Raw genomic sequence first — 24,892 nt, 5'->3', positions numbered from 1 at the left:
TCTATGGTAAATTATCAGCCATACTAAAATACAGCTTACTGGTGGATGAAATAGGACTATGAGCTATGTCACATCAGCCAGCTCCTCCTTCCATAGCCTTTTAAGGTTCTATCTACAAATAAAATTGTAAGGAGTTACACCAGGGAAAATATAGGCATCATCTCCTGTATGGAGACAATTTTTCTGGGCTGTTTATCCAGTCAGTACTTTTATTTTTGTTTTGTTTTGCTTTTTAAAGTTCTTTTTCCCATGCATTTTGACATTTTGTTAGATTTCTATGTCTGCCACCAGACTTCCTTCTTTCCACCCACTGGTTCTTGGCTTCCATCAGCTCTTTATCTAAGACCAGAACGCTTTCCTGCTCACTCGATCACAGTTTCACTATTCTGAATCAGACAACTCATGTTTTCCTTTCTTCCTCACCGACTGGGCCTAGTTGCTGTTTTCATGAGCAAGTGATCTCTTGGGAGGTCTTAAGGGTTGCATTAGAATCAAGCTAGCACATGACCAAAAAAAGAGAATGAAAGAATATCCATGTTACTTGTCATAGAACATTTTCCATTCTCACCATAGGTTTAGTACTTGCTCCTTTCTCTGTTTTAATAGGATAACTTCCTTCAACCATATATCCTAGGCCCTGTATATGGAATGGAATAGACTCTTTGTTAATAGACTGGGTACTAGAAACCAGAGTTCAGATAATTAATAGCAAAAGCAGCAGGTGCAAGGAAATACCCCATTTAGGGTCATCTGGAGGACATCCATTGGTCTTTGGAGCAATTAACATATAAACAGGATAAAACAAACAATCTTCTGCTTGATATATTTGAGCTATAAAGTCAGGTAAAATGCTATGAACTGCAATAAACTACACATTCCCAATATCACTGCCCATAATTTAAAGAGGAGAAGCACTAGAGCTTTTAAAAGAAAAACAAATGTGGATGAAGAAATATGTTTTCTTTTGTCTCAACAGTTCAGTGTCTTTAGCTGACATTTTTCAAATAGAAGTTAGCCTGATCAGACATTCTACAGAGATATTTTCAGTCTTCGATTACAGTTTAACAATGTGAGGAGCAACTTTCCATTTTTACAGTATCTTAAACAGGGACACATTGGTAATTCTTAATAATAAGCATGTCTTAACAGACCCATTTATGACAGAAGATTGCTTAGATATTATAAGAGTAAAGAAAATAAGGGAACAAGAGTGTTGAAAAAGTTTATCAGAAGAATAAATTTGGCAAAATATGTCTGTGAAGAGGATGCTGCAAGTGTTAACATCAGCATCAGAACCCAATAGTGTTGTTGACTTTTTTGTGTCAATGCCAGATTATCATCAATGGACATTTGCTGGCACCAAAAAAAGTCTTCTACAGGCCTTTTGCTTCTTCCATAACCTTATATCAGAAGTTTCAGGGGATATATTTAGACTTAACTGGAAAAAGAAGGAGGGAAGGTTCTTCCTGAGCAACTTTGAAGTTAGTCCTACTCTGACTGTGTGTGTGGGTTTTACCATATAACCTCTAGAGGTCTCCTTTGACCTAAATTATTCTATTATTTTAAGTTTGAACATGGGAGAAAGGAATTTGATGGTAGAAAACCATGTTCATTGAAGCAAGAAAAGCACAGTAAATAGAGGAGTCTGAGAGAGAAGCAAAAGGACATATTCTCCTTCTTCTACCTTCCTTCATTTGGAAAAAATAATATGTATATCATTGCACTTAAAACAATAAAGAAATTATATAATTGTTTTCTGTAAGTAATGACTACAGCTGCCTCAGCAATTTAGGAACTTCCCAGTAAAATTTCAACTAGAAGAATAGAGGCCCACATGGAGACTACTTTATTACACAGATGATCATATTATGACAAATTTAGATCATACTTCCTATCAGCATAACTTGTCCATAAACTCAAGTTTTTCCCCAAACAACAAAATGCTGCATATACAGCTTCACACTGTCCAACTGTAACAATTACCTGAATTCATTTTAGATTAATTCAAGTGATATGAATCTTACTTGTTTTCACTCAAATAATGATTTAATATGACAAAAAATAAAGTTTTTGTTCAAACATTTTTCTTTGCTAATTCAAACATAGCAGCCCATATGATGTCATGAAAAGTGCATTATTTTAGTAAACATTTTAATTTAGATGAATAACCAACTTACATTGTTCCATTTGTGTAGACTGTGTCACTTCCCTCCACATACTGAACCTGGGCTGGGTAGACATGTTGTACCTGTTGCACAGTCTGTACTTGCTGTACCTACAAACAAAAACACCAGAAATATAGGATAGTTTACCTTATAAAAAGAATGACTAGTGCTTCAGAGCATCTAATCATCTAATGGTTTCTAAACAATACTCTTAATTTTGGGACATCCCTGTTCTCACAATTACTAAATGACACAGAATGCAATACTGTGCTGCAAGTCTGTAATATGCTACGTGGAGTGCTGTGTTGATTTGGCATAGCCTTTTTTGCCTTTTTTTAGCCTTTTTTTTTTTTTTTTTTTGTAGCCGGGGGGGGGGGGAGGGGGGGGCACAGGAGTAGCTTCTGTGAGAAGCTGCTAGAAGCTCCCACCATGTCCAACAGAGCCAATTTCTGATGGCTCTGAAGATAGACATGCTGCTTGCCCAATTAGAGAGGTTGGTAGCGCCTTTGTGATGACATATTTAAGAAGAAAATCAAAACAGCGCACAAGCAGATTTTTTCCCCAGGGGTGGGGAGGCGCTGTGGCTGCTGCTGCGGCTTCTACCATCTCAGTGCAGACTGCGGCAATCTTTGCCTGCCTGGCTGCCCCTAGCCAACCACGCTGCAGGTAGAAGGGCAGAGACGATGGTGGCGGCTTCTCCTTCCCAGCGCCCTGCATGAAGAGAGGCGTTAAATAGTGCAAGCACCGTGGCAGCCGCCACTGCGCGCATGGTGGCGGTGGGGCTGCATGGCCAACTGAAAATGTGATAGGCAACTCTCTGATGCAGAACCTGGATAAAATCAGCTTCTTGGCACTGCAGGATCCTGCAAGAATCTTTGAATTAGTGGAACTTGTTTGCAATGGTACCTACAAGCAGCAGTTTTTCTTCTAGTCAGAGGAGGAAGTAAGGACATGTGAGAGAAAACAACATGATGGCACCAAGGTCAGTGGAAAAGAAAGAGGGGGAAGAAATGCTCCAAGTGTCAGAGCCAAGATTCCTCTGCAAGCCGTAGTGAGGACTATGGTGAAACAAACTGTCCCCCTGTAATGCATGAAGTCTATGGGGGATGCAGACATTCACTTGTAGCCCATGAGAAAAGTGTTCACACTGGAGTGGGTGGATGCCAGAGAAAGCTGTAATCTAGTGGGAGACCCGAATAGAGAGAGAGGGCCCTTGCTCACAAAATAGAGCAGCCTAGCCTTAGAAGACTGCAGCCTGTGGACAAGTGACCCATGCCACAACAGTTTTGGAAAAACTGCCCATGGGAGGGACTCCACAGCATAGCAGAGAAAAGGCTCCTCTCCCTGAGTGAACAGAAAAAGATCTCGAATGATAAACTGACCAAGACCTCCATGCCCTGTCCCTCATGCATGTGATGCATCATCATATGTCTCCGAGGTAAACTGCTCTGGCAGACATGCTCTGGAGTGGAGGATCAAGCTGAGAGCTTTCCAAAAACCAGCAAAACTGTGAACCTAGCTCAGAGACACAGAGGGCACACCAGCCTCAGCCAGAGCAGGAAGTGTTAAAAGCTAGATAAGCAGCAGCTCTAACTCAGTGTGGGCAGTGCCAGGAGTGAAGGTGACCAACCCCCACAGGTACAAAAGACGTACCCAAGAAGCAGCCAGGAGTGGGGCAAATAAGGTAGGCAAACAGGGTGTGACTGTCATGGTTTAGGAACGGTATTCCCCAATTTAGGGCTCCCATTGTTTTATGGCAAAACCAGCTTTCAGGAGGATTTGGATTATCTTCTCCCCTTTCTCAAAAACCTCCTCTGCTGTGTTGCCCTATAGGATGATGTCATCGATGTACTGTAAGTGTTCTGGAGCCTCACCCTTTTGCAGTGTAGTCTGGATCAGTCCATGGCAAATAGCGGGGCTATATTTCCACCCCTAGGGCAGTTGGCTCCAGGTGTACTGGACACCCCTCCAGGTGAAAGAAAACTGTGGCCTGCACTCTGCTGATAAAGGAATGGAGAAAAATGCATTAGCAATATCGATGGTGGCACCACTTTGCTGCCTTGGACTCCAGTTCATACTGAAGCTCCAGCATGTCCAGCATGGCAGCATTCAGTGGTGGTGTGACTTTGTTCAGGTCATGATAGTCCACTATCAGTCTCCACTCTCCATTGGACTTAGGCACTGGCCATATGGCGATATTGAAGGGTGAGTAAGTCTTGCTGACCACTCCCTGCCTCTCCATAAATCATCTGTGGATGGGAGTCCCGGAGTCCCAATTGGTGCAGTGTTGTTGACAGTGCACTGTAGTGGTAGTAATTGGCACTCATTGTTCTTTGCCCCGTAGGAGTGCCATAGTAGAAGGGTCCTCTGAGAGACTGGACAAGGTACTCAGCTGTCTAATTCCCTCTGTCTCCACAGTAGCTATCCCAAAATCCCAACAATGCCCTTTTGGGTCTTTGAAATACCCTGTCCTTGGGTAATCTATGCCAAGGATGCACAGGGCCTCTGGGCCAGTCACAATAGGATGTTTCCACCATTCTTTTCTAGTCAGGTGTCCTGGGGTGACTTTATGATGCTTGCATACCCAATCATCTGTTCTGTTTATGCTGGATAATAAGTTCTGCACCTTTAAGACTGGTTCCGAGAGCCAAGGGGGGAGAGAGAAGAAGCACGGTGTTTGTTATCAGAAACTGCACTTGCTCCCCCGCATCCTTCTCCTGGACTGTGTTGTCTGCAGCATGGACAGATGGCGGGAAAGAGCTTTCCTTTGCTTTTAGTTAGCTTTTAGCTAGCTGAGGCAGACAAGTTCCCTGGACTGTGGTTTTTCTTTTTCTTGGAACTGATTAAACCTGCTCTGGATTGAAAACCCAGAAGAACACCGGGAGCTCGCACCTGTGGCCCACTGGGCCAGGCCTGGGCCATGGCATTTCCAGCACCAGAGGGACTGATAACAGACTGGGTGAGCCGAGCTGCAATCCACAAAAAGGACTTTCTGAGTTTGTCATCTCTTCAGATTGGCAAGAGGTTTTATTGTTTAATATTGTTCATTTTTTGTGCTGGTGAATGCTTTGCCTATTAAATAAACAGGTTTTTTCCACTTTCCTCCAAGGAAATCTGTCACAGATGCATTTTATGGAAAATCCTTTCCTTAGGATTTTTTCTCCTGAGAAGCTGAGAGGCCTCAGGAACAAAATGCAAACAATAATTATCTGCTGCTGTGGAATGCAACAGGTGGATCTTTGATTGGTCTCATGTGGTTGTTTATAATTAATGGCCAATCACTGTCCAGCTGTCTCAGACTGTGTGGTCAGTCACAAGATTTTATTGTCATTCCATTCCTATTCCTTTCAAGCCTTCTAATGAAATCCTTTATTTGATTCTTTTAGTATAGTTTTAATATAATATATATCATAAAATAATAAACCAGCCTTCTGAAACATGGAGTCAACATTCTCATCTCTTCCCTCTTCCTGGGCCCCCTGTGAACACCACCACAATTGGTGACCTCGAGTGATGAAAAATTCCCACCACATTTGGTGACCCTGAGTGAGGAAAAAGTCCACATTTGGTGAGACCCCAGAGGAGCATTGCTACACTGAGTGAACCCCGAGTGTGTGGCATTGATGGTCACTACACAAGTGACCATGGAAGTGGCTTCTAGCCTGGAGCTGAAGAACCGAAGACCCTGAAGTTGGACAGAGTTCACAGCCAGGGCTGGCCACAAAGAGAACCTTTTGAAAAGTCTCCCAGACAGAATGTCTGGAACCCTTCACAGCACAGAGCAGCCTGCTGAAGCCCAGAGGACACTGTCGCAAGGTACTGTTAACTCTTCCCTTCCTGAAAATGCTGCCCTTCGCAGAATGTGGGTGGACATTTGGCAGAGACTGCCTATGGAGACGGAGGTTCCGTTCTCTCCCTCAGAGAAAAAAATTATTGCCCTCTGGCAAAAATGGGGTCATGAAGACAGAGTTCCTATGGTGATGAGACATTTCTATGAGTTTTTCAGATGGACAAAGTTCCATGGATTTTTTACAGATGTGGTGTATTCCCTTGATTCATACATATGGGAATGCATGGAATTCATTTTTGGGGAGGCTCTTTACCAGGATTTTGGATTTCCTCGAATTTATCCAGCATTCAAAACTATCTTCAAAGTTTTGAAAGGAAGGGAGCGCTTGGAGCTGATTGCCGACTGCAGAGGTCGTGCTCCCTTCCCGCCGGACCCAGCAGGAGGGACACCTGTCCAGGGACACAAACTGCTGGTTCCCAGCCCCCTCGCATCGCAGCGAGGGGGCAAGGCTTTGCCCGCAACCGAGGAAGGGTTTTTTTCTGCGCCTTTGGAGCATGCTCGAACGGAGCCGCTTTTCCCCCCCTCGTTGCCCTCAGGGGGGATGTGAATTGGCTCCACCGCCCCGGCCATCCCCGTGGGTCCTGCCCTAGCCAGCCCCGCAGGCCCCGCCCCAACCAGCACCGCAGGTGGCGCCAGTCCCCGCGGCCCCGCCCACGGCCCCGCCCTCAGCCCCGCCCGCATCCCCGCCCGCGGCCCCGCCCGCGGCCCCGGCGCCCCTGGCGGCCCTGCTGCTTCCAGCAGAGTTTGTCGGTGTTCCGGTCGCGGAAGCACCGCCTCCCGCGGCTTCGCCCGTGTACCTAGGCAACGCGATCGATGGCAGCGACGATCAACAAGAGCCTGTCTCCGTGTTGCTAGGCAACACACTCGACAGCAGCGGCGATCAACGGCAGCCCATCCCGGAGCCAGGGGCAGAAGCTGCTGCCGCTCCTGTGCCTTCTCCTTCTGCATAGCAGCCAGCAGTTGTATTCACAACAGTGCCGGCAGCGCTGGCAGGGGCCGACCTCGTGCCGCCCCCGCCAACCCCTCCCGCAGGGACAGGGCTCGCGCCTGCGCTACTGCTCCCATAGCCAAGTGAGACAACGGCGGTGCTTCCCCAAGAACCTCTCACGCCCCTGCTGCCCCCACCGGCCCCCCCGGCAGTTCTGCCGCCCTCAGGGACCCCGTCCTCCGCCGCAGCGTCTGTGTCAGACCCTGCGATCAGGCTGTCCTGCGGCGGAAGCGGCCCAGCTCGACTGCTTGCGGCTGGTGCCGCAAGAGTGAACACTTTCAAACTTAGCGTTTTTGTGGGACACAGAGTTTTTCGCAGGCCAATTCGCGTTTGGTCGGGGATTTCTCGTTGGGGGTTGGAATGCCTGCTGTCCCTTGCGTGCCCCAGCGGCGTGAGGGAGGTGGTTCCCAGAAGTTCTGCCTCTGGGCCCAAGCCCAGAGGGTGTTGGGGTGGTGCCAAGGGGCAGAAAGCGGGAACACTTCTTGCATTTGCATTGTAGAGTCAAGAGAAACAGTGGAAAGCGAGCATTGCTCGCTTGCTGTGGGGACAAAGCACCCCCAGATCTGGGGTGATGATCCCTGGGAAAGCTTCTCTTCCCCAGCTGCCGGTATGCACTGGTGGTTCGGGGAGGAGGAGACATTCCGTCCCTCGTGCTGCCCAGGCATTGGCAGCGTGGTGTCAGGTTGTGAGAACACAAAGCCCGCTCCGCGGGCCAGGTCTGGGCCATTTGGCTCAGTTGCCTGGGTCAAGGCCACCGCCCGGCTGGCTGTTGGGTTTGGGGGCTTTGCTTCCCCCGTCAGGACCTGGGCCACCGTTCTGTGGGCCAGGTCTGGGATTCCTGATCCATCCACGAGGGCCAGGGCCCCCGCGGGGTCCTAGAGGCTCCTCTCTGCTGCTGCTCTTTCAGGAAAAAAAAAAAATCAATAAAGAGTTGAAAGAGCTAGCAGCTCAAAAGCATTGAAAAGCTGAAAATTAGCCTCAGCCCAATGGTTCAAAAAAGGGCTGTGCCCAAGACATTCCAGAAATTTTCTTAAAATTGTTTGATAACTGTCAATGGATTTTTGATAAATATTGATGGATTTTCTTTAGCAGTTCTTGGTTTCAGGATTCTGCAAGCCTGTTTCAGGACCAAAAGGGACTTCCAGAGATTTCAAAGAGGAACATCTCCACTCCATGGACTTTCTCCTGACACTCAGCTGTTTGGACTTGAAGCAATAAACTTTCTTTGCATGTTTTTGCATTTTCTTATACTGTAAGATTATTTAAGTGATATGATAGAATTTGATGTTCTACAGCTGAAGAATTTCCCTGATCATTCCACATCAGCACTTGACTGAGGGTTTTGATTGGCAACAGATAACCTTTTAAGTGTCTGTTCTCTCTTCTGCATGGGCCCAGCAGACGAGATTACAAACACTTTTCTTTTTAATTTAATTTTTAAAAGAAGGGTGACATGTCACAGACACATTTTATGAAAAATCCTTTCCGTAGAATTTTTTCTCTTGAGGAGCTGAGAGGCCTCAGGAACAAAATGTAAACAATAATTATCTGCTGCTGTGGAATGCAACAGGTGCATCTTTGATTGGTCTCATGTGGTTGTTTATAATTAATGTCCAATCACAGTCCAGCTGTCTCAAACTGTGTGGTCAGTCACATGGTTTTATTATAATTCCATTCCACTTCTTTTGCTTTGTTTGCTAGCCTTCTGATGAAATCCTTTCTTCGATTCTTTTAGTATAGTTTTAATAAAATATATATATCATAAAAAATTAAACCGGCCTTCTGAAACATGGAGTCAGATTCTCATCTCTTCCGTCTTCCTGGGACCCCTGTGAACACCACCACAGAAATCTTTTTCCTGTACCAGTTGGGGGAGGGGCTGCTTAAATCTGCTTTCTAGAGGAACCCCTTTGGAGGCTTTCTCCCAAATGTGCCCAAAACCAGGACATCAGGCTGTCCTGGTTTAGGGCAAATTTGGGAGAAAACCTCCAATAGGGGCCCCTCCAGAAAGCAAACCCACACGCCCCCTCCCCCCAACCGGTTCAGGAAGGATTCCTCGGAGAGAAGTGGAAAGAACCTGTTTATTTAACAGGCACAGCACCCCCCAGCACACAAAATGAACAATACCGGATGATACCACTCTTTCACTGCACTGAAAAAGATGACAAATTCAGAAAGTCTCTCTTGGGCGTGGTGTCTCTGTTATCAGTCCCTCTGGCACTGGGGCAGCTGCTCCAGCCACAAGGTGCAAACTCTCGGTGTTCCCAGGTCCCAGTCTGGAGCAGGTTTGAATAGGTCCAAAAAAAGGGAAAGGAGAAACAGTCCAGGAAAAAATTTGGACTGCTTAGCTACTAACTAATGAGCAGAAGCAAAAAGCAAGAGCAAAGCCTGATCAAAGCAGAAGCAAGAGCAAGAGCAAAGCGAAAAGCCAAGCAAAAAGCAAAAGCAGCACTATGTACTGTCCCATCTCTGTGTCCCGTCAGCCGTGGGGGAGCGGCTGATAAGAAACCAAAACAAAACTTTCACTCTTCAGAGCCAGTCTTGAAGTCACAGACCATAATATCCAGCATAAACAGAACACACAAATGGGGATAACGTCACCCTAGGACACAGACTAACTTCAGTTTACAGTACAGTCAGCTGTTGGGATCCCCCTGTCATCCCAGAAAAAGATGGATTCTGTCCCTACATATCTTGATGGCATCAAGGTACATTATGCGCCAGTGTTAACTAAAGCCTTATACTCTTGTGGCTCTGATGTGACAGGCCATGGGATCCCCACAGTCCCATAGATCTTACTGTCCCTTTACTCCACCTGTCTGGGAGCATTACCCCTCTAGTCCTGGTCATAGTACTCATTGCTCACTTCTTGTAAATATGACCTGGAGGTCCCTTCAAGATTATGGGAAGTGACATCAGCTCTTCTATTCTGTCTGAGGACTTGCCCACTGGAAACTGGAGCTCATTTATCCTTGAAGAATTTCCTGCAGTGGTTGTTCTTCCTCTCAAATCACATATCCATGCTACTAGGGCAGAGGTGGGTTTTCCATCCCACTTCCTCATGTCCTCTCTGTGGTCATTCAGGTAAAACCACAGGTTACCTCATGGTTTGTACCCTCTCCCTCGAGCAGGAGGATGCTTGCTCCCAATAGCAGAGACTCTGGTTCATACTGGTGGGGCATAGGACATTTTGTCTCTAACCTGCTTGAGTCATTCAACTCTGTCCATAGTCTTGGACAGTTTTTCCACAGCTGAGGCACAGGTTGGTAGGGAGGAAAAAAGTTGATCTTCATATTGCCAGAGTTGGGTAGTCACCTGAAGCACTGTTTGTTCTCCTTCTGTCATTGACATCAAAGCCAGTGAGTTAGTGTATGACAGTGGAGTGCTCTGTACAAACTTCTGCCAAGTGGATTGTGTACACTGGACCTCATCTGGATCTATAGGGGACTGCTCGTTATTTGAATCCCTACAGAATACCTCCAGCACAGCTAATTTTCTCAGGTACTAGATACCCTTCTCCATGGCGTTCCACCTGCTTGGGCTCACTACTAAATCATCCTTGAGAAAATATCTTTCCCTCATGCTTGACAGGAGTTACTTCCAGAGGATGAGAGTTTCTGTCTTCTTCCCAATAACCTTGTCAATGCCCACATCTCGGGACGGGGATCCCAGTTGCTTAGCTTCACTACCATCTAGTTTCATATTGTGGGCTGTAATATCCCAGTCCTGGAGCAGCCAGGTCACCAGGGGCTCACCCAATTGGCAGCTGAAATCTTTTCACATATCTCCCAGCTCACATGAGATAGGGATCGGGTGATTATCTCTGGCTCTACCTCTTCCTTCTTTTGAGATGGCCCTGCTTCCTCTTCAGCCCTCACTAGGCAAAGTGATTTGGTCTAAGATTTTTTCTTCTGTATAGGGGTGACTGCTACAAGCACAGGTTGTTCCCCCAGCTCAGATGCAGTTTGATGGCCATGGTGCCTGCTTGTCTGCTTTCCTCCTACTCCCTCTGAGGGTGCTGTCTAGTGACAAGCAGTGTCTGATAAATAGTAGCCAGGGCCCAGCACACTGCAATAAGTTGTTTTTCTCTGGAGTTGCCACAGCTTTCTCCTTGCAAATATTCTGTCATTTTATCAGGGTCCTGTAGTTGTTCAGGGGTGAACTCCCAAAACATTGGAGGAGATAATTTCTCCAAAAACAGGCCCATCTTTTCCCACATTCCTTGCCACTCATGACTATTCCCCCTTGGGGGAGATCTCTGAATGACCTTCCTAAAAATCTCTTTCTTGACTCTAAACATGGTGTGGACCATACTGAGGAGACCTGGTAGACTTAGCAATAAGAATATGCTTTCCTTAATGTCCAAGGAAAAGTCTAAATTCTCAAAAGCTCTTATAGCAGGCCTAAAAGATAAAAGGGGGGTGAAAAGGTGTGGAAAATAATCCTCCCCCGTTCTCCCCAGAGGCTAGGTATGATTATTAATGCATTCCCAAAGGTAGCGTCTGAGGTAAGGATAGGAGAGCAATACTGAATACACATCCCAAATAACCCTCATTGTACTTGATATTATCATGTAAATATAACAGCTGATATCCCACAGTACAGCAATGAACCTATGCTGATCTCTCTCCCTGCTCTGAAAAAGATCATCACGAGAAGCACACTCGGTAATATATACACGGTTGGGTACCACACTGTCCTGGGTTGTAAGATGTGGTTTGGGGGTGTGTATTCTATTTGCCACCTGTTAGAGGGGGGGGCAGTTATCTTCTGTTAATTGGGCAGTTTACTTTATCTCTTCCACAACCAATCCTCCCTCCAGGGAGATATCTTCTGTTAATGGGCCATTGAGTCTCACTGCATGACTGATAAAGTTACATCATCCAATTGTGAGATGCTAGCCTAGAGGGAGGAGCCAAGCATTCCTATCTAGATATAATCTGAGATTTGAAATACCAGAAGCAGCCTTTTCCCACTGGATTCCCAGAAGAAGACCAGGCCCATCTACATCACTACTGGATCTCCAGGGGAATACTACACCCTTCTACAGGATCACTGCTTCAACAGAACCACATCTATCACTCCAGGAGGACTGCAGCCACCATTTAATTGGACTGCTACCAACACCGTGACCCACAGGGTGTCAGGTCGTATTCTGACTCTGTCAGTGTTGTTTTGTATTACTGCATTTTTAAATTTTATTTTCATTTTCTTCCCTAGTAAAGAACTTTTATTCCTATTCCCATATCTTTGCCTGAGAGCCTTTTAATTTCAAAATTATAACAATTTGGAGGGAGGGAGTTTACATTTTCCATTTCAGGGGAGGCTCCTGCCTTCCTTAGCAGATACCTGTCTTTTCAAACCAAGACACACACCCACTTGAACAGACCAAGCAACATTGTGACCAGTGTCTCCGTACCTTATACAAAAAATGCTTAGATCAAATTTGTTTCCAACCCACTCTGGGCAGATCTGTTTTTATCTCAACCCTTCATGCTTCACATTGGGCGCCAAATCAGGCTGTTGTGGTTTAGGAATGGTACTCCCCAATTTAGTGCTCTCACTGAACACATGCTTCTGCTTCCCCACTCCCCTCCAATTGGAAGCATGGAAGGCAAAGATCACATTTTGAGATAAGAACAATTTATTGGAAACAGCAATAAGATTAGAACAAACAGCATCAGAAGCAATATTAATAACAAAAGGTATAAGAAAAAGAAATTATTTACACAGAAATCCCACAAGAATAAACAAATACCTGACAGCTTTACCTGCCACATTTTCTCAACCAGAAGGAACATCTTTCTCCTTGGAAGTGAGAGAGATTCTTTTCCCCACCCCCAAAGCAAGAGAGTCCCTTTCCCACCCCTGGCAGTGATGTGAGGTGGTATTGAATAAAATTATGGTCCTGCCCACACCCCCTCCTGGATACTGCAAAAAATTAACCCTCTCCTGGATGAACCCAGGACAGTGACACATCAGCCAAGGCAGGTGTGGCAGTTTACACAGCAGTTCAGGCAAGAAGGGCATGCAGGGAGGACATGGCCCCCCTATCAACTCAAGTGGCAAGCCCAATTAGTGGTCATTAGTAGGTTTAGGAAAGGCAGGTCCTGCCTGACCAATGTGATCTCCTTTTATGACCAGGTGACCTGCCTAGTGGATGAGGGGAAGGCTGTAGATGAGTTGACCTGGAATTCAGTAAAGCCTTTGATACTGCCTCCCATGGTATTCTCCTGGAAAAGCTGGCAGCCCACAGCTTAGACAGGTGTACTCTTTGCTGGGTTAAAAACTGGCTGGATGGCCAGGCCCAGAGAGTGGTGGTGAATGGTGCTGCATCCAGTTGGTGACCGGACACTAGTGGTGTTCCCCAGGGATCAGTGTGGGGCCCAGTCCTGTTTAACATCGTTATTGATGGTCTAAACGAGGGGATTGAGCCTACCATTATCAAATTCCTCGATGACACTAAATTGGGTGAGAGTGTCAATCTGCTGGAGGGTAGGAAGGCTCTGCAGAGGGACCTGAATAGGCTGTATCAATGGGCCGAGGCCAATTGTATGAAGTTTATTAAGGCCAAGTGCCAGGTCCTGCACTTGGGTCACAACAACCCCATGCAACACTACAGGCTTGAGGAAAAGTGACTGGAAAGCTGCCTGGCAGAAAAGGACCTGGAGGTGTTGGTCAACTGCCAGCTGAACATGAGCCATCAGTGTGCCCAGAATGCCAAGAAGGTCAATGGCATCCTGGCCGGTATCAGAAATAGTGTGGCCAACAGGATCAGGGAAGTGATTGTCCCTTTGTACTTGGCACTGGCAAGGCCACATCTCAAATACTGTGTCCAGTTTTTGGCCCCTCACTACTAGAAAGACATTGAGGTGCTGGAGTGTGTCCAAAGGAGGCCAACAAAGCTGGTGAAGGGTCTGGAGCATAAGTCTTTGTGAAGAATGGCTGCGGGAGCTGGGGTTGTTTAGTCTGGAGAAAGGTGGCTCAGCGGACACCTTATCAATCTCTACAACTATCTGAAAGGAGGTTGTGATGAGATGGGGATCAGTCCCTTCTCCCAGGTAACAAGTGACAGGATGAAAGGAAAAGGCCTCAAGTTGTGCCAGGGCAGGTTTAGATTTGATTTTAGGAAAAATTTCTTCACTGAAAGCATTGTCAAGCACTGGAACAGGCTGCCCAGGGAAATTATTGAGTCATCATCCCTGGAGGTATTTAAAATGTGTAGATATAGAGCTCAGAGACATGGTTTAGTGATGGACTTGATAGTGTTGGATTTGATGATCTTAAAGGTCCTTTCCAACCTAAATTATTCTTTGATTCTGATTCTATGATCTACAAGAGCTCTTTAATAACATTTTAGTTAGAACACATTCATCATCCTCACTATATTCTCTAAAATTCCTATCCCTCCTTTTCCACCATTAACTTATATACTTCAAAACAAGATTCTAAACATTGTTAACTACTGGGAGTAGTCTGGAGGTGCTCAAGAAGTTGAGAGGGAACACAGCTGGGACACCTGACCCCAACTGACAAAATTGATATTCCATACCATACGATGTCATGCTCAGCAATAAAACTAGGGGGAAGGTTAGCCAGGGGACTGCTGGGCATTGGTCGGTTGGTGGTGAGCAATTGTTTTTATTTGCAGCACTCACCTTTCTTGGATTTTATTTTTCTCTCTCTTTGGGTCTTTTTTCTCCTTCTTTTCCTTACAATTTATTATAATTACTTTTAAATTATCAAACTGTTTTTATCTCAGCCCATGAGCTTTCTCATTTTTACCCTTCCAATTCTCTCCCACTGGGAGGAGGGGAGGAGTGAGCAAATGGCTATGTTGCTTGGTTGCCATCTGGGGTTACATCACGACACCTAAGGAAAAATTTATATAGAAACCCTTAATTTTGAAAAAAAATACATTACTTTGAAAAAGACTGTTCAAGTGTGACAGAAAAACAGAGTTTCTGTCAATCAGTAATAATGATATGTACTCTTTTTGATGATTAAATGGAAAATTCAGCAGGTTGCTGATTTCATATGTTAACTGTTACATAAATTGACATTGGCCTACCATCCCTTAACAGTGCTCCTGAACTATAATTTCCCAAATTCAAAAAATACATCTCTTATATTAAGCAAGATAAAATTGTACAGAATTTTGATTTTAGATACATGTGTTTGCATTAAAAGTACTAATAAGGTCAAAAGAATAATACCAGGGTAAGATATGGGAGGATTTATAAACTCCATTTAAATTTAAAAAAAAAAAAAATCAGAGATGTATACACAAAGATTTCTGTTCTCAGAGAAAAAAAAATCATCTTAATAAATTAATTAGTCTGTAATACTTTTGGAAAGCAATTCATGCTGTAATGTTGATATTTAGATAAATGACCAATATAAGTTCATTACTAGTTTTTATGTTTAAAATGATTTTTAATTTAGCTCCAATTTTCATTAGCAGAAGTTTGTATGTCCAGTTGAATGATACATTTATTTCTGAATGCTATGGTTATAGTCTATGATGGATAGGAAGATTTGTTTTGTGTAATCTTTGATGCATGGATACACCTTCTAAAATAGGTTAGACACTTGTTTTTAATTTTACTCTTTGAATCCTTCTGTACTTCATGACATAAACCATAAGGTCAGTGAAATTAATTTAAAATCCTTTTAAGCTTGCTACCTCATGCCTAAGAATGCATGTTAAAACACAAATGATACATGATTGGAAAATTATATTTAAGGAAAAATAAGACTAAGAAAAATCACACAAGATGTTAAATGGCATTTAATTATGCTTCGCACTTTTTCACCTTACTTTTGCTATGTTTTACTTGCACATATATAGGTTTCTCCCTTCACCAATTCAAGGTTCCAAAAATGACAATTCCTGTGCCATTTGAAAACATCTGTGAAACCACTGCCACTACACTCGGAAGGGAATCTTAGTTTTTCCTTAAGGACATTTCTTTTTTCTTCATTTGAAGCACCATATCAAACTTTCATGAAAGCCATAGTTATATTGTCAGTGTGCAAATAAAAAATTTATTTCAGCAGAAAATAATTTAGATGCTGAAAAATTATTCCCCTCATAGCTAAAAGAAAGAATTTTTAAAAATAAATTATTTCTTCTGAATTTTTAATCTTTACCTAAAGTAGTCTGCTCCGAAAGTATGTGTACATAAATTCAAATTTTAAATTTAAGCAAATATATAATATATGCATTAATTTTTTTCAGATCAAAGCCACTCTTCTTCATCAAAGACTTTGTTTTAATGCCTGAGAGCCTTTTCTTTTCCTACAGTGGAAAAGCACCTATCTTACCCACATTCTTCATCAAATTTCCTAGTGTTATACTAGATTCACATCTTCTTCCCAGAATCACAGAATAGTTATGGTTAGAAGGGATCTCTGGAGATTATCCAGTCCAATCCCCCTGCCAAGGCAGGGTCACCTAGAGCAGGTGACACAGAAACACCTCCAGGTGGGTTTTGAATGTCTCCAGATAGGGAGACTCCATCACCTCCCTGGGCAGCTATTACAGTGCTCTGCCAACCTCAATAGAAAGAAGTTCTTCCTCATGTTGAGATAGAACTTCTTGTATCTTAGTTTGTGGCCATTGCTCCTTGTTCTGTTGCTGGGCACCAATGAAAAGAGTCTGGGACCATCCTCTTGGCACCTGCCTTTGAGACATTTATATGCATTAATAAGATCCCCTGTCTTCTCTTCTCTAGACTAACCAGGCCCAGCTCCTGCAGTCTGTCCTCATAAGAGAGATGCTCCAGACCCCTAATCATATTTGTGGCCTCCACTGGACTGTCTCCAGTAGTTCCTTGTCTTTTTTGTTCTGAGGAGCCCAGAACTGAACACAATACTCAGATATGGCCTCACTAGGGCCGAGTAGAGGGGGAGGATCGCCTGCCTTGACCTGCTGGCCGCACTCTTCCTGATGCATCCCAAGATCCATTGGGCCCCCTAGCCACAAGGGCATAGACAGCTCATAGTCAACTTGTCTACTACCAAGACTCCCAGGTCCTTCTCTGAAGAGCTGCTCTCTAGTAGGTCCGCCCCCAACTTGAACTGGTACTTGGGGTTATTCCTCCCCAGGTGCAGGACCATACACTTGCTCTTGTGGAACCAAGTGGGCCTTGGCCTTCCTCGTCACATCCCTGCATATTCTGACGATATCCATATAGTCCTCCCATGTGGCCAGTCCCTTTTTCTACATCCCATAATTTTTTTTCTTCCATTTGAGATTTACTAGAAGCTTCCTGCTCATCTATGCAGGTCTCCTTTCCCCTTTGCTTGATTCTTACTCATGGGGATACAATGGTCTTGAGCTTCGTGGAAGTGATGCTTGAATACTGACCAGCTCTCTTGGACCCCCTTCTCTTCTAGGGCCCTAACCCATGGGATACCGTTTAAGTAGGTCTTTGAAAAAGTCAAAAATAGCTTTCCAGAAGTTCAGAGTACTAGTCCTGCTTACTGCTTTGCTTCCTCCATGCAGCATCCCGAGTTCCGCCCTCATGGTCACTACAGCCAAGGCTGCCCCCAGCCTTCATGTCCCTCCTGGTTTGATAGCACAAGGTCCAGCAACACACCTCTCCTCATTGGCTCTTCCACCACTTGCCTTAAAAAGTTTTCATCAATAATCTGCAGGAACTTCCTGGACTGTGTGTGCCAAACTGTGTTGTCTCTCCAACAAATATTAGGGTGGTTGAGGACACCCAGGAGAACTGGAGCCTGTGACCATGAGGCTATTTCCAGCTGTCCATAGAAAGCCTCATTAACTTCCTCCTCCTGATCAGGTGGTCTGTAGCAAACAACCACAAGTGTCACCCATATCAGCCTGTCCCTTAATTATCACCCATAAACTCTCAACTGATTCATCTGCCACTGGGTACATCTGTCCCTGGATCAATACATTCCAGTTGCTGTCTCACATAAAGAGCAACTCCACCACCTTGCCTCACTGACCTGTCTTTTCTAAACGGTACATAGCCATCCATAACAACATTGCAGTCGTGTGAGCTATCCCACCATGTCTCAGTAATTGCAATGAGATCATGGCCCTGGGACCACACAGAGATTTCCAGTTCTTCCTGTTTATTCCCCATGCTGAGTGTGTTTGTATACAGGCACTTCAGAAAGATAATCAAGCATGCAGGTTACCTAGAATAGGTCTAAGAGGATTCACCACAGCCGTACACACCCTCAATGTGGTTAGCCCTGTGATTTTCATCCTGAGAGGCAGCCCAGGAACATCTGTTGCTGAACTGGTTGTCATGGCCTACTCCCTGTGAGGAAGCAATGGCATGAGCATTGCCACTTTGGACCCCATTCCCTGAGTCCTTCAGTTTAAAGCCCATCTCACCAAACTGGCCAGACTGCTGCCAAAAATTCTCTTGCCCGTTTTAGACAGGTGGATCCCATGCCTCCCTAACAGCTACAATCATTGTCATAAAAACCAAAACCTTCTCGATGGCACCAGCCACAATGCCAGACATTGATGTGCACTACATGTCTGCTTCTGGCTGTCCCCAATTCTCTAACCAGTAGGATAGATGAGAAGATGACTTAGGCACTGATGTTTTTCACCTGCCTTGCCAGGGCTTTATAGTCTTCCTTGATCCTATCTATTATTTGGCTTGCGGTGTCATTTGTACCCACATGAAAAAGTAGTCGTGGGTACTAGTCCATGCTCTTGACAAGATGGGGTACCCTCTCAGTAACATCATGGATCCTACCCCCTGGTAGGCACATACCTCTCGTGACTGTTTATCAGGCTGGCAGGTGGGGGCCTCAGTGCCCCTTAATAGAGTCACACACTATGAGCACTCAAAGTTTCTTTTTATGGTAACTGCTGTGTGCTGCTGGTGTGGATTCTCCTTGTTGGCCTTGCTCATGGACATCTAAAGCCTTTAAAGCATCAAATCTGTTTTTGGTCTGGACGTTGGAGGGTGGAGGTTGAATTGGAACTCTGCTTCTGTGGGTCACCAGGTTCCAAGGTGCCTCATGCTCAGTGGTATCCATTGTAGGTGGATGGTTCCAAAGCCACATTATCTATCCCCATTTCAGCCCCTCTAATACTGTGCAGCCTATTAACTGTCATGTAATTCAGCCACCTACTGCAACAGGTCATCAACCTGTGCATGCTTTGTGCAGGTATCAGCCTTTTCTCCAGGAGAAGCATCCGGGCATCCATTGCAAGCTACCACCTGTACTGACATCTTCCTTACCAGTTCCAGCTGGGTTGGAAGCATCAGACTTCTTAGGGGCTATCTCAGTAGACACACTGTTTTTGGCTCTGAGACAAGTGCCCACCATTATGGCTGAGAGCTAGAGCACTTAGCACTTACCTGAGCTGTGGACCTACTTTCACATTGCACCACCCTCCCCATATGCCCTGCCCACGTGAACTGCAGTGTCACATCCTTCTGACGTGCCACATCTTGTTTGCTCGCCCTGTTCGACACTTTCTGGGTTGCTCATGCTTTCTGGAGTTGTTTAAATCTCCCACAGTGCTCCTGGCTATAACCCCTCCTTGTCTGATTGGCTCACAAGAGCTTCCAAGCTCTGACATGGCTCTGGGTTGCTGATCAGGCTGGACTGCTGATTCTTCCTTTTCCTTACCCTACAGAATCACAGAACCACTAGGTTGGAAGAGACCTTAAAGATCATCAAGTCCAACCCATGCCCTAACACCTCAACTAAACCATGGCACTGAGTGCCACATCCAATCTTTTTTAAACACATCCAGGAATGGTGACTCCACCACCTCCCCGGGCAGATGATTCCAGTACTTTATCACTCTTTCAGTAAAAAGCTTTTCCCTAACATCCAACCTAAATTTCCCTTGGTTCAGCTTAAGACTGTCATCTTGTTCTGTTAGTTGCTGCCTGACACCTTCAATTCCTTTAGAATTCCTGACCTTTTCTCAACAGTTTTAGAATCTATCCTTTTCTCTCTAAACTAGTATCTCTTTCATATTCCGTCCTAATCACTGCAGAATCATCTGGATTGTTTTTCACTACATATGCATCACCTTTTCAGTCTATACAAATTATTGCAGCAAATTCCTCTTCCTTGGCCAGGCTGATCCCCCAACATTCCTTTCTGAAACCTTACATAACTTATACTTTCAAAATAAGACTCAAATGAAAAATACAGTCCAACAGAATCAGAAAATGCTCCTAAGTACAGTTGAAATAGTGAAACAGAAATATTTGGAATAATAATACTAGAACATAAGTAATACCTTATTGAAAATATATTCTGATATAAACTATATCTAGTTTTCAAAAGTTTGAAGCAAAGCTTAAAAAGAGTTAACCACAGTAAGCTTCATAGAAATCTTTACTAAGCCAAAGCACCATAGTAGCTTAATTTAAAAAGTTAGCACAATAATAGAAAAACCTTATAGTTTTCCCACAGGCAGATAGTAACAGGACAAGAGGGAATAATTTTAAAATAAAAAAGGAGAAAGTACACAAAGATAAGCTTTTAAATTCATGTTAAGTGCCCAATATTTGAATGTTTTGTTGAAACACTGCATTTTGGGGGTTTTGGGGAAGATGGCATGTCTAAAAAAAAAAGCAAATGCATTCCAAGGTACATTATAAGTAGAAGTGATATTAATGCAATTATTATGCATTATGAGTTGAGTCTGTATACCAGGAAATATTATTAGTTAAATGTATGAGACAGTTAACCGGTATTGCAAAGAACATGCTGTATTGGGTTTGCATGGACTGTTTTTTGGTTGGGGGGCGGGGCACAGAGGTGGTTTCTGTGAGAAGCTGCCAGAAGCTTCCACAATGTCTGGCAGAGCCAATCCCTTGGGGCTCCAAAGATGGACATGCCACTGGTCAAGGCTGGGCTAATTAGAAATCGTGGTAACACCTCTGTGATAACATATTTAAGAAAAAAGCAAAACAAAGGTTGTGGCGCAGTTGTAATTTTCATCCAGAGAAGAGTGGAGTGAGAACATGTGAGAAGAGCAATTATGCAGACACCAAGGTCTGAAGAAGGACGGGGAGGAGGTGGTCCAGGCACCAGAGCCGAGATTCCTCTGCACCCTATAGTGAAGCTCATGGTGAAGCAGGCTGTCCCTCTGCAGCCCATGGAAGACCATGGTGATGCAGAGATCCACCTGCAACCCATGGAAGAGCCCCATGCCACCTGGGAGGAAACTGTGATCCTATGGGAGACCTGTCGAGGGAGGAGCCCTGCTCCCAGGATGGACCTGTCTGTCCTTGAAGGACTGCACCCCATGGAAGAGTGACCCGCTCTGCAGCAGTTTGAGGGGTACTGTTGCCTGTGGGCTGGACTCACTGCAGCAGTTCGCAGAGAGCTGTTGCTTGTGAGATGAACTCACGTCAGAGAAGTTCACAGAGAACTGTCTCCCATGGGAGGGACCCCACGATGCAGCAGGGGAATGACTCCTCTCCCTGAGCAGCAGAAGCCTCGGGTGATGAACTGACCATAACCACCATTCCCTGTCTCCTTATGCTGCTGGGGTAGGCAGTAGAGCTGGGAAGTAGGGAGGGGTGGGGGGAATGTGTTTTTAAAGGTTAATTTTACTTCTCATTATCCCACCCTGATTTTGTTAGCAATAAATTCACTTTGTATCTCTAAGTTGAGCCTGTTTTGACCATGATGGTATTTGCTGAGTGATCTCTCCCAGTCCTTATCTCAGCACATGAACCCTTTGTTAAATTTTATCTCCTCTGTCCAGCTGCAGATAGGAGTGAGTGAGCGGCTTTTGTGGGTGCCTGGCATTCTGCCAGCTTTAACCCACAATACATGCAGAAAATATCACCTTAAATTTTAAGACTAAACACAATGCTAGAAATTTTAGTTTAGACAACAGTGATTCACTAGTACAGAAACAGACATACATAATTTAACAAGATATTCTCAGTTTTAATATTGTTGATTTTGAAACTGTAAAGCCAAGTTATATGAAAAAAGAACATCAGATTTCACCCAAATAACCTGAAACAGTGACAGCTGAATGGAGGGAAAGTGGAGAGGGAGATGATGATCTCTTCTCCTTGGTATCCTGTGATAGGATGAGTAGGAATTGTTTAAAGCTGCACGAGAAAAGTTTCAGACTAGATATTAGAAAACATTTCTTTACTGAGCGGGTGGTCAAACACTGGAACAGGTTTCCTAGAAACGTGGTTGGTGCCCCAAGCCTGTCAGTGTTTGAGAGGTATTTGGACAATGCCCTTAATATTATGCTTTTGGTCAGCCCTGAAGTGGTCAGGTAGTTGAAGTAGACAGTCATTGTAGATCCCTTCCAACTGGAACAAAGAATTTTTTTTAAAAAAGGAAAAAGCTAAATTACACATACTAAAGGAGTCTTGAACAAAAGTCATGGCTTTTCACATTCAGTTCCTGTTTTCCAACTCCTGTTTCCCTCCTCGCTCACCCCATGCAGCACACTCTCCAATGTTGGTGGGGCTGCATAGGTAATTAATCATGTGACAGAAGTGTGTGCTGAGCTGGCTGTTTCAGAAGCCCATTTAATTCCCTGACAAATCCAAATTATGCATTACTTACTGTAGTATAGGGTAGAGATAATTCATGCTATTAATGTATAAAATATTGTAAGATCCAAACTATGTCTTTTGACCACCCTGGCCGGGAGCAGTGTCTTATTCATATACATCTAGTTCCCAGACGAAGTTAAGATAACATCGGGTTATTTAACGTAAGAATAGAAGCTTCCAGGGTGATAATCACCGGCTTCCCTGGGTTGCCAGGACCACTCAAGAGTGATTATCGCCTTGAACATTACATCTACCACGGCACCACCCTGATGCACGTGAATGCTGACTTCCCCAAAGTTCTCTGACAACATCTAGACACCTGGACTGGATCTTTGTCTACCTCTGCACATGTAAAGCCCTGGTTCTGCATGTGAAGAGACACAAAGAACATTCGGTCATCTCTGCCTCGAGCAGAATAAACTGTATAAGAACTTGCTGCACGAAGCAGCATTCGTGAACCGAGGGGGAGACTGACATTTTGGAGGTCAGATCCAGGTTCACCCAGCGTCGATCCCGGGCTCAACGCTGACTCTTTGGCTGTGGTGGTTTTTGACGACGGAAATTCGGTCTCGTGGACAAATTAATAAATCTTTGCTAAATTTTCTTATAAGTTTGGCTCTCGATTTGATCATTTATAACACTTATAGTTTTACTTCACATGTCTTTCTGCATTTGCTCAAGAACCTGCAGGGAGATCAGCTTAGAAGTACAAAATTACATTGCTTTTGAATTTTATATCTATATTGAATTTATTTTAAAAATCCATATTCCTTTCAAAGGAATAAATGTGAATATTCAGTAACTCAAATGAATGTAATTTTTATGAGATATTGCACATATTACATAGTAATCAACTTATAGAATCATGCATATATATTTCTGGTGTTTGACAAATATTCTAGTTCAAGAAAGAAACTCTGAAAACTGCATGTCTGCTTATGTAGATATTTTAGTTCCATCAAAATAAAATTGAATAAAACAGTGAAAAGGAATTGGTTTTGCAGCCTCGTACAAAATAGGTTCTTCACTACACCTATTGAAATGCATCATTCTGTCTTGCCAGGGCTTTTTGTTTTCCCAAAATTAACAGACACCTACCTGTTGCTGAACCGGTACCTGCTGTACAACCTGTGTGGGCACTGCTGCCTGGCCAGCCACAGATGCTTGTAAAGTCACAGTCGAACCTGTGTCTGACCCAGACTCTGATGTCTGCATCGTGGTCTCTGAATAAAATTAAAATGTAAAATTAAAAGTTCAGCACAAACTTCTTTGCTTTTTGTCATTTACTCAGATCTTAAAAGAAGTATATTCACCCAAAATCAAATCAGGGGATTAGCTAAAGATTGTTTCACGTACTATTACATAAGTACACAGACATATTTATTTTTCATTTTTTAAAATGCTGCTTTGGCCTAAAATATTAGAAAATTCATATTCTATATTCTATGTGCTATATTATTACTTTGTCTAATCTAAGGTCTGCTTAGAGCTTGCAGCACATCAAGAAGAGAAAAAGCTTTGAACTTCATGATTTTTTTCTAACAGTTTACAGTCTGCTTTGTAATAGCAAATAGATTTATCAAGTCAGAAGCAAGGTGCACACAAACCTATTTACTGCTTTAAAGAACTTTTAGAAAAACATCTGTTCACAGGCCTGATTCTTCTCTAACTACACTTGTATACATAAGCTGCAACTATTATTAAATTTTGAGAGGAGACTCAAAACCTTTTACCATATTAAGACAACACGCTTTAAGCTACCTATATGCACAAAAATAATTAATTATAAAAGCTGCACATATAAATGTTTACTTCTTAATTAAGCATGCCTTCACAAAAAGACTTGCAATCGTCAATGCAAAAAAACTGAATTATGGAAATATTTAAAACTAAGTCATCACAATTCTAAAGAACAAAAAGAGTAATTTATGTAGTAATCACAGTACAAGTAAATTATAGTACCTTCAATATCATCAGCTTTCAGAAAGAACTAACATACACTGAATAAAGTATACTGCAAGAACACAATGGGTAAAATATGCAATACCAGAAAAAAATTTCTTTTCATTTTCTTCCCTGAAACAGTTCAAATCCTTATGTACTAAAATATTAAAAGTTTTCTCTTACCTTGCTTGCCCTCAAGATATCTTATTTAATAATGCAAATCAATAGAAACTTCTCACTTATTTATGTGACTTCAGGAACAACTCATTAAAATCAGAAATAAGTCAAAGTCCTGCCATCAGCTTGTAAATGACTACACATTCTTCAAAGCTGTCCTTCCTCTGGTTTACTGAGTTGCACTACAAATTTTTCATATTCTAATGCT

The 24,892-nt window shown here is 43.7% G+C and overlaps 1 protein-coding gene across 1 annotated transcript in view; it reads right to left on the bottom strand.

Annotated features, from left to right (window-relative positions):
* The window catches only part of LOC139598922 (transcription factor RFX3-like), a 141,385-nt gene extending 117,607 nt beyond the window's left edge, over window positions 1-23,778 (bottom strand). Inside the window, exons 1-2 of the mRNA XM_071445857.1 lie at window positions 23,662-23,778; window positions 2,178-2,275 (exon numbers count right to left, since the gene is read on the bottom strand). Of these exons, the coding sequence (XP_071301958.1) occupies window positions 2,178-2,275; window positions 23,662-23,778 (215 nt within the window). The remainder of the gene's footprint in view (window positions 1-2,177; window positions 2,276-23,661) is intronic.
* Window positions 23,779-24,892: the final 1,114 nt, after the last annotated feature.

This window comes from Agelaius tricolor, unplaced genomic scaffold (assembly GCF_023055355.1).
Source record: "Agelaius tricolor isolate 1412-34295 unplaced genomic scaffold, bAgeTri1.0.p SCAF_21, whole genome shotgun sequence".
Classification (NCBI taxonomy): Eukaryota; Metazoa; Chordata; class Aves; order Passeriformes; family Icteridae; genus Agelaius; species Agelaius tricolor.
This window is presented reverse-complemented; position numbering and strand designations above follow the sequence as displayed.